The sequence below is a fragment of the Ictidomys tridecemlineatus genome, chromosome 6 (assembly GCF_052094955.1).
Source record: "Ictidomys tridecemlineatus isolate mIctTri1 chromosome 6, mIctTri1.hap1, whole genome shotgun sequence".
Taxonomy (NCBI): Eukaryota; Metazoa; Chordata; class Mammalia; order Rodentia; family Sciuridae; genus Ictidomys; species Ictidomys tridecemlineatus.
In genome coordinates this window covers 86,792,177-86,808,492 of record NC_135482.1, presented here as the reverse complement: position 1 = coordinate 86,808,492, position 16,316 = coordinate 86,792,177, and the positions used below count along the sequence as shown (strand labels likewise).

At 35.0% G+C, this 16,316-nt stretch overlaps 1 protein-coding gene across 15 annotated transcripts in view; it reads right to left on the bottom strand.

Moving 5' to 3' along the window:
* Abcc9 (ATP binding cassette subfamily C member 9) overlaps positions 1 to 16,316 on the bottom strand; it is a 127,343-nt gene that overhangs the window by 62,019 nt on the left and 49,008 nt on the right. For 14 of the 15 annotated variants that reach the window (XM_078015102.1, XM_078015100.1, XM_078015109.1 and 11 more), the window contains 4 exons: positions 13,098 to 13,170; positions 10,251 to 10,356; positions 1,887 to 1,925; positions 314 to 415 (listed from right to left, as the gene is read on the bottom strand). In XM_078015102.1, coding sequence (XP_077871228.1) covers positions 314 to 415; positions 1,887 to 1,925; positions 10,251 to 10,356; positions 13,098 to 13,170 — 320 coding nt within the window. The remainder of the gene's footprint in view (positions 1 to 313; positions 416 to 1,886; positions 1,926 to 10,250; positions 10,357 to 13,097; positions 13,171 to 16,316) is intronic. The other variant, XM_078015112.1, reaches the window with a different exon arrangement.

Below are 16,316 nucleotides of genomic sequence, written 5' to 3'. Positions count from 1 at the left end.
TAACTCCCTTTCTGCACCTTACCGGGATTTTCCCTTCACTGTTATTTGCTTCCATAACCTAAGCAAGTCCCCTATTTGACACACACTTAATATCTTTATTTATTCTTGGTGTATTAACTGTTCTTGATCAGGTTCTAGGATAGGTTGGAACTTCCAAAGAGGATGTTCTTAAAAGAACTGATTCAAAAGACTTTGGTGGGAATGGAAATGGGGCAAGCAGTCCCAAACAAGAAGGTTCTAGAAACCATGGATCAAAGGCATGGATTAGAAATAATTGTTCTTTCAGTTCTAAATTGTACACATGCAAAATTACCTCTGTTTGTTGAAAGGACTTCCAAAGGTAATATTTTCTTCTACTGTAGCATTTAATAACCAAGGCTTTTGTGCTGCATAAGCTACAGAATACCTGTTCCTACTGGAAAATGGAAAAGAAAAATAAAACACTGAAATTATGCAAGGTGCAAAGATTTTAGCATAACTAAGAAAAAGAAAAGTTGACAAAACATCTCATACCCAGAAATGGGAAATTTTTAAAAGAGAAAATTTCAAAGACCACCAATCTTATGAAGATATGATTAAATAAGCCACCTAAATTACAGGGATTATAATTTAACCAAATTGTCATCTAATGTATAAAAATTGACTGTACTATGCTGATGAAGTGTTTTAAGGAATGAACTACTAGTTGAAATTGTCTTTTCTAAGATGATTATAATTTTAAATAATTAAAATATTAATAACAATTCACTCTCCAAAAGCCACAGATATTTTAATTTACATTAGAAGTACTTTATAGAACTGTGAATTTTATATGTAGACCTTTAAAAAGGCATTAATTAATGTTATAATTATAGTATGTATTTGTTGCTTAATTACACTAACATATTTTAAGGTAATAGGTTATATATAATAAAGAATAATAGATTGAAGAGCCCATTTCAGCATTGAAATTATACATTTTAAAAGTACATATTTCAAAACATATTGAAATAGTTTATTTTAAAAAATAACTTCCTCCTCTCCTTTCCATTTTTTTTTTGCTTGAAAATTGTACCAGATGTCTATACATCAGACTTTAATTTGCAATAATTAGGAAAATACATATGAGCTAAAGATAAAGAGGATGGTGGGACGAGTTGGGGAAGGGATCAGATCAGCTTACAAGTCAGACTTCCACAGTTAGTTCATGATCTGTAAGTACTAATGAAGGAATTAAAGTTAAAGGAGAGTAAGGTTAAAAAAGAGACATTACAAATGCTCAGTGATCATCATGGACCATTTTAGGATTAGAAGACATGATAATGCATGGTATGCTAGCCGTCTTTCAGACGATTATATATACAGTGAAACAGCGGTTCCCAAACTCTGACATATCAGCCACCCTTTCCCCTGGTCTTCAAGGTATGTTTTAGTTTTTGTTTTATTTTTATTTTTTCCTGGATGGGGATTAAACCCAGAGTCTCAAGCATGCTAAGCATGTACTTCAGCACTGAGCTCAGCCCTGAGCTTCCTGGGGCTTTTTTAGTTTGTTTTTTAAGTAGATACAGCTTATTGTTTGACTCACACAGTCAACATATGCATTAATTCCCACATTTTTATTTTATGAACTCTCAAACCTAATTTAACAAGGACAGTTTGAGTTTTAGCCAAAGTGGACATCATGTGGCTCACTGAGATGAAAACAAGGCCACAAGGAGCCATTTTGTTTCATCAGTGAATTCTTTTAGTAGCCTGTAAGGTTGGGAACCACTGCTGTTGCAAATATGCCGGCACATTAAAAGAACTGTATGTCATCAGAATGAACAATGACGAGGAGTAAGGGATTAAAGTAAAGACCAAGGAAGGAAGTTATTCTTATTAAACTCAGGTTAAAATAGAAATAATACCTTCTGGTTGCTTCAAAAGAAGGCTCAGATTCATTTACACTGCAAGTATGGCAAACAATGTTCATTAATTATGAAGTATAAATACAGAATGAATATGTGTACATATCAGGCAAGGGATAAAATAAACATTGGAAATATTAAACAGCTTACAGACAAACCAGATTTAAAACAACAACAACAACAAAAACTTCTTCTTTTATGTCTTCTTCAGCTCGGAAAAAAACTATTTAATAAGTTTCCAAAACATAGATAACAATGTTATCCTTTGTAAAAATTCTGGTGCATACAATTCCAACTCTGTTATAATTAGTTGTAGAAATTTGGGTAATCTCTGTAGAATAAAGGTTTCTAGTTTCATAAGGACTCTGCATTTCCAGCATTCCCCTACTTTTAAATTTTGAATTTAATCTGTTTAAATTTATAAGTAACTACCTTAAGGCATGATTAGAAGAAGTATTTTGGGGGTTTAACCATAGAAGATACAAAAAAACACAGCTGGCTCACAGAAGCTTGTAAGAAAAACAGACATATATGGTATGTCTTACTACAATATCTGAACATCATAATTATATGATTTATGTAAAAAGTCAGGTCAGACTAATTGCATTTAGTTATACCTATGAGGAAAAAATTTATTTGTTTTATTATCCTAATTTTAATAACAGATTCTGTTGAGTTGTATCATTCTGAAGGATATGAATTTAATAATCACACATATGTTTAAGCCTATAGGAACTACAAAAATAAATCCTATTTGTGGAAAATCTCATATGCTTTATGTGATGAAAATTTACCTAATGGCATTATGTAGTGATATTTGGTTTAGAATTTTTAAGGACTATTTTCCCTATTGCATACTGCTAATGACATCTTGCTATAGATGATGGAGACAGGAAGAAACTATCTCAGACTAAAAATTCCTATCAATAATGATTATTCCCTTTTTCAGGTTATCCATAAAAAAATCAAGTAATGAAATACTCAATTCCCTAGCAATATTTTCTACAGAATATGCTTTAGAGACAAAGACATTTAGATTTTATTTTTAAAAAATCTATAAAAAGCCAAAAAAATGACCTCAATAGTTTTAGCTAATCTGAAGAAGAGAGAGAAGTAAGGAGGAAGAGCAGGCGTGTAACAGAAATTAATGGGTTGGTTTGCATATTGATTAACCAGGTAGAAAGGCTCATCCCACATTTGAAAATGTCATCCCATGCTGGAGACATGGATTTGAAAGTCATGAACTTACTCAATAAAGACTGATTAAAGTCCAGCTATTTTCAATACTAATTAAAATATTTATTAATCTCCACCTAGTATAGAGAATACTAGAAATACAGTGGGCTAGGAGGATCCATTCCTTCTTTCTTGCTATTTCACTTTTGGGGGGAGTCCAACTCCCTCCAAACACTAAGGAAGAAACACTAAGATAGGTGAGGTACAGGGCGGTACTGGATCACAGATACCCGAGCCACTTCTGACTAATCAGGGTAAATAGCAGAACTAATGGCAGAGGAATAATTCAGAGTGGGTTAGATGAATAAAAGATCCATAGTACTTTAGGCTAGAGAAAATACATATTGGATGGCCATCAGGTTTCCTGCTCAAACAAGGAATGGATATAAATTCAGCATGGCTAAAATGTGTGTTTAAGTCAAGAAAAGGAATTAATAAACTTAAAAAGTGAAGCAAGCCAGATAATGAAGGTGCTTTTAAACCATTTTACAAGACTTGAGCTTTTCCTCAGAGCAACAGTAAATCACTGGAAAGGCTTAATCAGGAGAGAGAGAGAAAGGTTCTATTGAGAGACATTACTCCCGTTGCGGAAGGTAACAAGTGAATTGGAGGGAATAAGACTGGAGGTGATGCAGAGACCACTGGAGGCTGTCAGGGTAATGAGGATAAGAAGGCAGTGCCCCTAATCAGAGCAATGGAAGGGAGGGAGACCACACTGAGAAAGCTAGCATTGCGACTGATTGGAGGGAGAGACTGAAGAAGAACAAGGAGTCAAGAGAAAAAAGAGAAAGTATCCATGGTGGTAAGAGAAGGTGATAGAGCAGCATTTAACTTGTTCAGTGCCTAAGAAACAACCAAATGACCATGGCCAGGAAGCAAAATTTCAAACTCAAGAAAGAGATCTGAGAGACAAATGAAAAACTTTGGAGTGATTTTCTTTCACAATATATATCTTGGATACTAAAACTTTGGATTCCATTCTTAATTAGTAAAAAGCTCATGTAATGGCTCTTGTTTCATAAGAGAATAAAAGATCAGGAGCAGAGAGTGAAAACTAAAATCAGAGGAAGTGTGTGTACCCAGTATGTGCAGAAGTAGAAAAGGATAAATACTGAATCCTGAAAAATGTCACTGCTCATCAAAATGGCTCATCAAGAGAAATCTGGAGAAGAAATCAAGAGGAGTAGGCAAAATTTTAAGAGGTAAATTGGACTGTAAATTTTATTGGAAACTAAGCAAGGAGACCTTTTGAGAAGAAAGGTATTGGTAATGATGTCAGTGGCCAGAGGTCAAGGAAGATAATGGCTAGAAAGGTTTCAATGAGCTATATGCCAAGATGCCATTGATGGCTTGGATAAGAGTAGTTTTATTGGAGTAGTAGAAGTAGAAACAGATTGCAGTGGACTAAGGTGAGAATAGAAAATGAAGAATTGGATATGATGTTGCTTTATCTACCAAAGGAAAGGAATGGAGGGTAGCTGCAGTAGGCTTTGGGTCAAAATTTAAAAGATAGATGGTAGATAGGTAGATAGATGATAGATAGATAGATAGATAATAGATGCAAGAGTCTTCTTAGCTACAAACAGAAATGGGGTAAAAGCTAGAAACTGGACCATGTATGAAGCAGATAAGGAAAGAAAGACAGCAAGCTGTGGCTTCAGCATCTCAGAATCTAGTAAAGAGACCACATTACATTTTAATAATTTCAACCAGGAGCAGAAAGACCAGAAAATGAAGTATTTTCAAGTCCTGGGAGGATAAAAGAAGACTTTGCTAACGAAATAAACACCCGACTTGACAATAGAAGAAAGAAGGAGGCTGGAATATGTGCTTTGAAGGGACTACCCTCAGTTCATGCCCCTGGAGCACAGTGTCAAGGGTGGGTGGAATGAATGGCAGAATAGCAGCTGTAAAAGTTAAACAGGGTCCAGGTCATGAAAGGTGTTTGGGACATTTCCCATATTCTTTTCTCTGTCAGTCAATACAAGATTATAAGCTAGAGGGAAGTAGTTAGAGTTTCATGTCAGAAAGGTAAATCTGCCAACAGTGTGCAGAAAAATTAAGAAGCCAGTAGAGTGAGCAGTCCACATTAAGTGGTATGTACCTGAACTAGGGAAACTAAAATAGACACAGAAATGTAAGGATGGGCATCAGAAAATTGGAAGAATGGAGATAGTAATTGGCTAGATTTTGAGGATGATGGAAAGTGGAGTCTAGGTTGATGCATCGAGCTCTGACTTAGGCCCCCACCAACTGATTTTAGGGGATAAGGATATAGCCTAATCAGGAAACAGGAGGAGAAGCAGGATTTGGAGATATGAGGGATAGAATTTCAGTTTGTAGGTATTGAATTTGCAGCTTGTATAAGCCTTTTTGGAGAGCTATTGGGTCTTCAGAAGAAAGATTGTCTCAAAATGTATAGTAGGTATTATTAGTACTTAGAGAATATCAGAATCAAAGTCATAATTTAAAGGATAATTGAAGGAGTTCCTATTGTCTATAGTAGACTCAGAAAAGCAGTCAAAAGGATGGAAGGAGAATTAGAGTATTCTTCCACTTCTTTCATCACAACTTTTATTGCGGCTCCCAACTTTCTTACTCATTGATTTTGGTTTACAGTTAAAATGCAAGGTCAAATGGTCATTAATTTATTCACCTCCCCCTAAGAAATTCCTTCTTGGCCCTATTCAGTTAGGTCACCCATTTTGTTTTTATAAAATCTTGTACTTCTCCTTCTTGGTATTTATATAAAAGAATAATTAAATATATATATTTTTTCTTATTTTCTCATGGTCTTCTCTGGCAAACAGTAAATTTCCATGAAAATAGGGGCCTGGCTATCCTTATCCACTTATTTGTCTTCTAATAACTAATATCATGTAACAGATATACAATAAATATTTTTTGGTAAGTGAATAAATGAAAGTGTCACGGAAATCAAGAAATGAATTGGTTTCCAGGAGTCGTGAGTGGTGAAGTGTCAGAAGCTATGAAGAAGTTTAGTAGGTTTGAGAACTAACCAGTGGGACCCAGCCCTTATGCAGGCATTGGTGAGAACTTTGTCCAGATGGCCACTCACAGAATGAAAGAAAAGAAAGGAGATGAGTGTGGTAGACTGCTCTTTTGAAAAGAGAAATGTTCCAGTTGCTTGAAAGACAGGCAAAGCCATTTTTAAATAGAGGATAATGGAGTGTGAAGAGCAAGAAGTAAAGATAAAAGTGATAATTAAAGTAGTCAGCTCTTAAAAAGGCAAGAGAGCACATAGGAGATCTTCATTTCTGAGAACTTTCCTCCAAAGTTCTGTGTATATATTTCTTTGAGGATAAAAGTAAAATGTGCTCTACATCTACTACTTTTTAGAGGAAGAAAGAGAAGGTAGATATAGATACATTTCTAAGAATTCATTTTCCATGAGCAAATTAAAAATTATCCTATTCTCTCACATTTTCCATGAGTAACATTACAGTCCTTTACTTCTGGAGATCACCTATTTCTACCCTCTCACAAGACAATATGTTAATCAAAATCCATGTGGAAGGTTATTTTTTCCCTTTCCAAAACAAAGAAATAGAGTCAGCTCTGAATTCCAAAATTGGACCTTATTTGGTAACATGAAAATCAGTTGTTCCATGTCTAGACTCATCTTCCACCATAGTGGGGTAGTGAACAGCGCCAAAGGCAATAAGAGACAGCAAAGATGCCAAATGGAAAATCTCCTTCTGGAAAATAAGATTTCACTTCTGAATGCCTCTCCATGTAGAATTTCTGTGTGTTTTCTTCTAAAAGTTAAAGTTAAAGTTGGTTTACTAGCAACTTCCAAGTATTATGGTTGATACATTATGGAATGGAAAGTGACTTTTTCAAGCTTACTTAAGTCAGCAACAGTATTTGGAAGAAGGAAAGCTAGATGTTGACAAAAACATGATGATCCAGGAAAGTTGACTCAATATATTATTGAATTATTATTCCTTCATGCCAGCCAAAGTCACACAAAGAAGAATAACTCTTTAATTCATCTGTCTTCAAATGCTGAATCACTGTTATAAAGCAGATTGCACCAAGGTGCTAAAAGATAGAACATCAGGACAGATGGGTCTTAAATAGAATGGCTGGTGGCATGGATGAGAAGGAAAAGAAAACAAACATAAACATCAGCTATTTCTCACATGATTATTACACATTCTGGTTTCTCTCACTGGAACCATCCATCAGATAAGGAATGTTAGTCCTATGTCCAAAAATATTAGGTATGAAAGTATATCATGACACTCAGGAAATGACAACTTCATTCAGGTAGAACACTTGCTTTTCAACAAATGTAAAGCACACCCAGATGCAAGAATGATGTGCAAACTGGCATTCCAGCAATGTTAAAGAATATTTTAGTTCCTCTCTCCTCTCTCTCATCTTTCTCCTCTGGGTCTGCAACACATAAGACTGGGCCAAGTTATCTAAGAAGCATCTAAGAATGTCTTGGTGTACCAGGTTCTACCCATGTAAACGGGTCCTATATGAACAGCAGTGCCTTCTCTCCTGCCAATGTAAATATTTCTCACTACAATAGGTCAGAGAACTTTGCTGGAGTTTGCTGATGCCATTCTATAAAGACACAATTGAAAATAAAACTTATGCAATCAGAGATACGTGAAATGATGAAAGAAGAACTATTTAGTTAATTGCTTCACTTGATTTTGTGTTAAGCTTTTAAAAAATCTAAATCATCAACTTGTCAATACTGATGACTTCTAAATTAGTTATATATTAATACTAATTAATATTTATATGCCCTTGCTTATTGAACTGGACATATAACTATTTTTTTCTAGAATTAAAAAAGTAATCACAAATAACTCTTTAAAACAAAGTTAGGATCCTCTGAACATTCCTGATATAAAAACATGTCTTATCATATCCCTCACTCCTTCCCATGTGCCCTCTAAACCCTCAAAAAGCATTTACAAAATAAACTGTGGTGATATTTTCAATTTTTAAATTAATTGACACATGAAATCTGGTTTTGAATGATTTTTTAGGAATATTGAGAACATTAAACGTTAAATAATTTTTATTGACTTTTAAAAAAATTAATATGGGAGGATTACTTTCATAGTTCTTTACAAAAAGAGAAAATTCTTAATCTTTATTGAGTATATTTTTATTTCCTCTTTTCTTCTTTGCTTCATTCCATGAAGCTCAAATGAATGTATAGTTCACATTTTTTAAATTATACAAAACTCCCAGTTCACACATTTCTATTAACTTATCAGATGATGATGATGATGATGATGATTTGGTGTGGGGGATTGCACCCAGGGCCTTGTGCACGTGAGGCAAACACTCTACAAACCGAGCTATATCCACAGCTCTCAGATTATTATTTAAACATTGTTTTCCTTCTTGACTTCTTTACTTTTATTTTGCTCACTTTTAAATTAAAAAATATATAATCTTTAAAAAACGAGGTAGGAAATAAACGGCACATAAGCTTAAGAAAGCAAAAAAAAAAAACTAGATCGCATAAAATATTTTCCATATCCTCATGTCATCTGTTTATTCATTAATAAAGTAATGATAACAAGGGGAGTCAATTTGGTCTAATTGACACTGGGGCCTGGAAATAAAAGTAACACTGGAGACCTGATTATGAGAACTTCATAGAGCTATGAAAATGTGACCTCAAGCATTTTCTGTCACACAATACAATTTAATCTGGTAGGGTTTGTTCCTCATCCAAGAAGGGAGATGACAGTGGCAGGGCAAACACTTCTGAGGGCCTGAATTTAGTGATTGACAGGAAACTGCCAGGAAGCAAACTGAGGTAGCAATTACTTACTGAGCTCTCTGCTGAACATACTGTAAACAGTTTCACTGCTACAATCTTGTAGATTTATACAATAGGGATACAATGTCCACTCAATGTTTCTCAGCCTCTTTCTTCTGTCAAAGTCACTGAAAATCAACTTTATAGTTCTACACTGATTCCAGGGCAAATTTTACATCTATGCATTTCTTTCTTTTCTTTAGTCTTTAAAATGGAATCTGTTCTAAATAGGCTTATAAACCGTCTGTACTCCTTGAGGGATGTCTGCATATGTAAACAGCACACTAAGTCACAATAGGACTCATGATAGTAGGTACAAAATGACATCTAAGAATACTTGTAGGTTAGGAGCAAAATTTTACAACTTCAGCAAACTGACTTTTGGGGCAAGATAATTCCTTGCTGTGGGGACTTCCCTGTATATTGTAGGATGTTTAGCAGCATCTCTGATGCCTACTAGCTAAACAACAGCAGCCCAATTTCCCAGTTTAACAACCAAGCATGTCTCCAAATACTGCCAACTATCCCTGGAGGCAAATTACACCTGACTTAGAGTGAATAGCAGAGAGTCTGATTTCTTAAATAAGCTATAACCAGTTTCTACATATAGGAAGTCTACCATGTAGGCCAAAGTAAATAAATATGATTTAGTTTTTAAAAAATTAAAATTACTCAATTCTATATTATTATGGTTCTAAATAATTTTATATTACCATGATGTTCTTTGAAGACCCAAAACTAACCATTTCAATAGTGAGATGACACATCATATCTCAGTTTTTACCTTTTTAGAATTGCACAACAGACCCGTCTTACCTATACATCTCTAACCAGATGCTTTTGGTGTCTACATTAAGCATGAGGAGAAATTTCTAATTCATAGCCTCTTATGAAGATTCTGAGAAACATCATTTAATATTTCTTCTCTAACTATTGAATCACTCAAGTTTTATTTGCAAAGAAGCTTTATAAATAATGCAAGTTTCCCATAACTTATTTTATTATAAAATAAAATTTTAAGTTTTTTTTCTTTTAGTATTACTCATTTATTTACCTTAAAAAGGTCTTTTTTATCCCCAACCTTACTGTTATCTCTACAACATACTAGTTTATACCATTATAAACCTCTAATATAATCATTTCAAAACTTTTTCTTTATGACATTTAAGGTTTCCACTAATTTTTTTTAGAAACTGTGCTTATTTGTAAGGGGTTCTCACACTCATAACATGGGAGTCTATTACTCTAAGTCTTTCCCTTGAAAGATCATCAGATATATAACAGAAACCACTGAAAAATACACATACTTGCTCCAGTGCACTTTCCCTTCCAACGCCTGCATCTCACCAAGGATGGCGAGGAGGAGAGAGGACTTCCCACATCCTACTTGACCCACAATCATGGTTAACTGACCTAGAGAGACAAAACAAAGGATAATAAAGAAGATGGAAAGTAACTTTCAGCAAAATAAATTAAGACACATTTAGAAATGATGGCCCCCAAGAGGAGAGACAACTTAATCTAGGAGACAAACCTGACAGCAGAAATTAGAAATCCACTGACTATTATCAGATGCCATCATTTGTTGTAAGAGTCAGCAAACACATTTCAAAACGGATTTGTAATTTATTAAAAAATAAAAACTCAGCTAACTGGGAAAAAAACACATTTATAAAAACACATTTATGAAGGGCCTGGTCTGGTTTCTAGCAATAAGGTCATCTAAATAGCTCCTTTCTTGTTGTATTTGTCTTTGTTGAAAAGGAAAGAAAAATTAAAATATGTAGGTCTTAACTTATTATCTTAAAATGAAAAATTGCTGAAATTGTTAAAGACTGCAATGAAATAATTTCCTAAATCATCTAGATTAGTTTTAAATTTATTATTCAATTCACTCAGGAGAAAAAGGAAGTTTTGAGTAAAATAGATAAATGAGGTGAAAGTGATTTGAACTAAGTTACTAAGACATTCCCCCTAAATTCTCACTTGGGCCTGCAGATGTTACGGAGAAGTACTAACCTACTGACTAGTAGGTCATGTCAAATAAATATCTCTATTTAATTATCCAGATATTTCAAATAAATTTATTGGCTTTATTTCTATTTTTTCTCTTTAATACTTGGGTATAAATGGTATTGTTTTCTAAATTTCCTTTATGGACTGCTTGTTGATCCTATATAACTGTTAGGAATAAATATGGCCAACAAGGAGAAAGGCTTGTATACTAAAAACTATAAAACAGTAATTTAAAAAAATTGTGGACAACACAAGTATAAGTGGAAAAATATCCCATGTTCACACATTTGAAGAATTAATATTGTTAAAATGTCCATACTTTAGAACATAAACTAGAGATTCAATGTAACCTCAATCAAAATCCCAAGGGCATTTTTAACAAAAATTGAAAAATTAACTAAAACTCATATGGAACCACAATAGATCCAAATAGCCAAAGCCATCTTCAGAAATAAGAATTCATCTGGAAACATCATAATTCTTTACTTCAAAATACAATTACAAAGCTGCAGCATTCAAAACAATGAGGTACCTGCTACATGAAGACAAACACAGAGACCAAGGGAACAAAAGAGAGAGCCCAGAAATAAACCACATATACCACAGATCCTCAACAGAGACAGCAGAATAACGAAATGGGGAAAGCATAGTTTCTTCAACTAGTGATGTTGGGGAAATAAAATTCACACACAAACAAATGAAACTAGACTGATAGATTGCATGATGCACAAAAATCAGTTCAAAATGCACTAAAGACTAAACTGCCAGACACAAAAATATAAAAATCCTCGAAGACAAATAGGGGAAAAACTTCTTGGTAATGATTTGGCAATGATTTCTTGGATTTGACATCAAAATCAAAAACAACAAAACAAAAACTAGAAAAGTAAAACCACATCAAAATAGAAACCTTTTGCCCAGGAAAGGAAATGATCAACAGTGGGAAAATTCACTGACAAAATAGGAGAAAATATTTGGGGGAGGGGGGGCGAAATAGCACAATTTTAAAAATGATCAAAGGAGTTTAATACATATTTCTCCAATGAAGACATAGGAATTGTAACCAGGTACATAAAAAGAGGTTTAACACCACTAATCAAGGAAATGCTGATCAAAATCACAGTGAGATATCACTTCACATCTGTTAGTATAGTTATTGTAAAAAGCAAGATAACAAGTGTTGGCAAGGATGTGGGGAAATGGAAACCCTACAGACTGTTACTGGAAATGCAGAACTGTACAGCCACTATGGAAAGCAGAATGGCAGTTCTTCAATTTAAAAACAGACCTACTATATGATTCAGCAATCTCAGATCTCAGTGTAGAGGCAAAATAATTACAATTAGGACCTTAAAGATATACCTGCACTCCATGTTCACTGTAGCATTATTCAGAATATCCAAGATAGAGAAACAAGTTAGGTGTTTACTGACAGATGAATAGATAAAGAAAATGTGGTATTCATGTACAAATAAATATTATTTTCTCTTGGAACAAGACACAGTATAAGTAATAAACAAGTAATAATATACCAAAAAAAAAAGAAATACCATTTTCTCTATTTTACTTTAAAAATAAACAAATAAATGGCAAATTAATAAAATTATGGGGTAACTGAGTCTTAAATATCTTGAAAACTTCATCAGTATTCTTCAGAAATAGAAAATAGTTTTCTTACATATGTGTTTTCTTTAAAGCTTTTTGCACACAAAATGAGAAATCAATTATACCACTATTCAAGTGGCACTAACCAGCAGTAAATAACTTGTTCAAAGATTGTCTTTTGTGTTGAAAGGCAGGCTTTATCATTCTAGTCATCCTCCAGTGATATAGCAAATCCTAACCAACTGCTTGTGTCCTTTAAAAGTCCTTTTTTTGTGAGGCTCAATTATCTCAGAAAACTATGATTGTTATAAACAACAATTATGGGCCTGGGGTTGTGGCTCAGCGGTAGAGCGCTTGCCTCGCACGTGCGAGACCCTGGGTTCGATCCTCAGCACCACATAAAAATAAATAGATAAAAATAAAGGTATTGTGTTCAACTACAACTAAAAAATAAAGATTTTTTTTAAAAAATAACAATTACAAGTGTACATGTGTATAACAAAGTATAACAATGTATAACGAAGGACTCTTACCTGTTGGAATTCGAATGTCTATATTGGATAATGTAGCTAAACCACTGCCCCATGAAAAGTATCCATTTGTGACCTAGAGAATATGAATACAGAAATTAAGTCATCTATGTGGACTATAGAATATTTCTAATTTCAATGCATTTTCTTTTTATAGTGCTGAGACTTTCAAAATGAGGTATGGTAAAAATTCTAGTAGAAAGTTGTAACTAATGGTATAAATAAAAAACAAAGAAGAATCAAAGTGAAAGGAGGATCTTTCAATTAGTGATATTTTGGAGAATGCTAAAAATTACAGGGATTTTCTTTGAAAGTTTAGGATTACTGGATCATTTGTATCTGAGCATCTTTAAAATTAATCATCCCAAATATTATCCAAAGAAATCCTTACACCAATTACTTTCTCAGTACTAGACAACTCCCCAAATCCTGAAGATATAAAGTGAAGAACAGAAATAACCACAGATTTTTCTCACAAAATGACTTTATGGGTTGAGGAAGACTCTGTATTAATGAAATTATTAAAGATGTAGAATGATCATTGTTCATCGAAGTTAAAATAAAGGGTAAAGGGGGCAGGAGATAAACACAGACGTGAGGCAACACTGCTGGGTGGTATAAGTGTCCACAAGACCCTACGTTCATCCCAGCAGTCTATTTGCTTTAGTAGGTCATGTGGACTTGATTACCTTCACAGTTGTAAAAATGGGAAATGAAAGGAGATGTAACAGAACCCAAGGACTAGGAGGGTGAAACAGACAAAGACGAGGGCAAAGAAAGTGCTGGAAAAGTCAGGGGGAACTAAAGATATGCCTAGCTCTTAAGTTAGAATTTTATTTCAAAACCACAAATGATGAAATTTCTGAGCATATTCTTATTTAGGAATTTTTTTAAAAGAATTGGTGCCATCTAAATTGTAACTAAATATTGCCCTAGAAAAGATCTTTGTAAAATAAAGGATGAAAAACTTTGAAAAGACAAGGTTGGGGTTTTCTCTGCAGGTCTTCTATAGCTTGTACAATGTATGGCACAGCATTAATAACCATCACGTAGTTATTTATGGATTGGTCATGGAAGGAGGGAGCACAGACAGGCAGAATGGTTGATCACCTTACAGATATTGGCTATGCACCTGCTGTGTGAGGCTTTGTGTGAGGACTGGTGTAGGCTACAAAGAAGTTATAATGAATGCATCATCCCTGCTTCCTTGGAGCTTGCAATTGATTAAGTAAACAGACCATGGAAAGACAAGTTATGCACTGTGTAGTGATGTTTCTGTTAATGATGGGTTGTGTAGAAAAGGGCAGCCTGGTAAAATTATACTGCCTAGTGAGGCTGTAGTCACCTTGTTTTGCATGCTCTATGATGTCCTCACAGGGACAAAACTGCTTGATGCATGTCTCCAAACTTATCCCACCATCAAGATGCATATGATAAGTGTACTACAAGACAGCACAGGATCAGTACCAAATAGGACAGACAGTAAGAGCAATAGCAGTTCAGAAAAGAAATCATTTATCTAGGATTAGTCAAAAAATTTTTGGAAGAAGAGGCCCTTGAGCTAGTTTTGGAAAACATACTAAATGTCAACAAATGCATTTCTGGGTAAAGTACTACAGTAAGAATTGACCAAAGATCAGAAAACAACGAAATATGTTGTGGGAAATTAGGGACTGAGCTGGCTGGTGCAGGCATTGAAGATACTGTAGCAAAACGACAAATGACATGCAAAGAAATTACATAGCCTCAGAGGTGGAGGAGCCCTTTGTTAAAGAGCAGGCAAGGAAGCTAAAAGAGGTACCAAAATAGATGCATTTGGAAGAGAGCCAGCATGAAGTTGAGAGGCTCCATGTGACACTGTCAAGGTTTTCAGTGCATTGGGAGCTAAGGTTATCTGCAGAAAGAGGAGGAAAAGAGGGAGAAGGAGGTGGGAGGACCGTGGTGACAGGTGAATAGATAATGTAGGTGTGGAAAATAATGCTGAAGACAGGCATGTGCAAGGATCACAAGAACTCCTGAAGGTCACTGAAACTGGAGATAATAAATCTGTGCCAAGCAGTGCCTTTGTGTCATTTTATCCATGGCACTCAGCAGCCTGGTTACAGATGTGCAGAAGTCATGAAGTTAGTTTGCTACAGAAGTGTAATAAAGGACTGGAAGAAAAAAGCAGGGGGAGCTGAAGATGTTGGAGATTTCAATGAAGTCAAAAAACAATAAGTATGAAGGTGAATGCTTGGGAAATCTCGAGATCAGGATTTTGTTCAGTGACTGGTTAGTAACATTTTGTTGTCAGTGACATGGAGTAAGATGTTAGAGGGAGAGCAGTTTCAGGTGGTGACCAAGGGTGAACAAAGGGGAGGTCCTGCAAGTGGAGTGACAGTAGATAAAGGATTTCTGAGCTGGATGCAAGATAGGCTGTGAATTTAGAAGTTTAAATCACACCCATGTGAGTCCATCCAAAGGAAGAAGGATGGAATAAGCAAGAGGTGTTAACATCTCATTCAAGGTAGGGGAGTGACTGAGAAGTCCTCTGTTAATAGCTGTGAGAAGGGTAAAAAAGGCCATAGCTTCACCAGAGGGAAAGACGTGGTCTGAAAATAACAGCAAAGAGCTAAATATGTAGCATCACCTCTTGTACTGATGCTACACAGAAATAAAAGAGGACACAACCTCCATTCCAGAAAGACAGGAAGAAGGCCAGCGTCAATTTCCTCTGCTAAAATTTATACTTTCATCTCCTCCTGCCTTGCACAAAATGCACTCATTTCTCTACCAGCAGGGTTAAAATATTGGCTTTCTAACTAGCTGTTTGACTTTGGGAAACCAGTTAACACATCAAATTTGCATGTGAGGTTCACATAAGGAGGGATACAATAATGATCATTATACTAGGGTTTGTGATAGAGGGAGGATGAAGGAGAGTTCAAACCTCAGCCCAGCCAGCCACGACCATCACGAAAGATAAGTAAAATGCAGTCATGCATGCTACAGAATGCCAGGGTGCAGTTAGATGGATCATAAAAACACTTAAAACTATCATAAAAACATTTAAATGCTTAAGCAAGCTGAAAGCACATGAATGCTTATGGCAACACTACCTATTTTGCAAGGATATACGCTTGTTTAAGCACTCGTGTCAAGTATATTAGAGCTGGAACCACAACGTTGGGGCTGGAGGGTAAATCTGGGAGCATTAAAGGCAGGAGCCAAACAGGCTCAAAA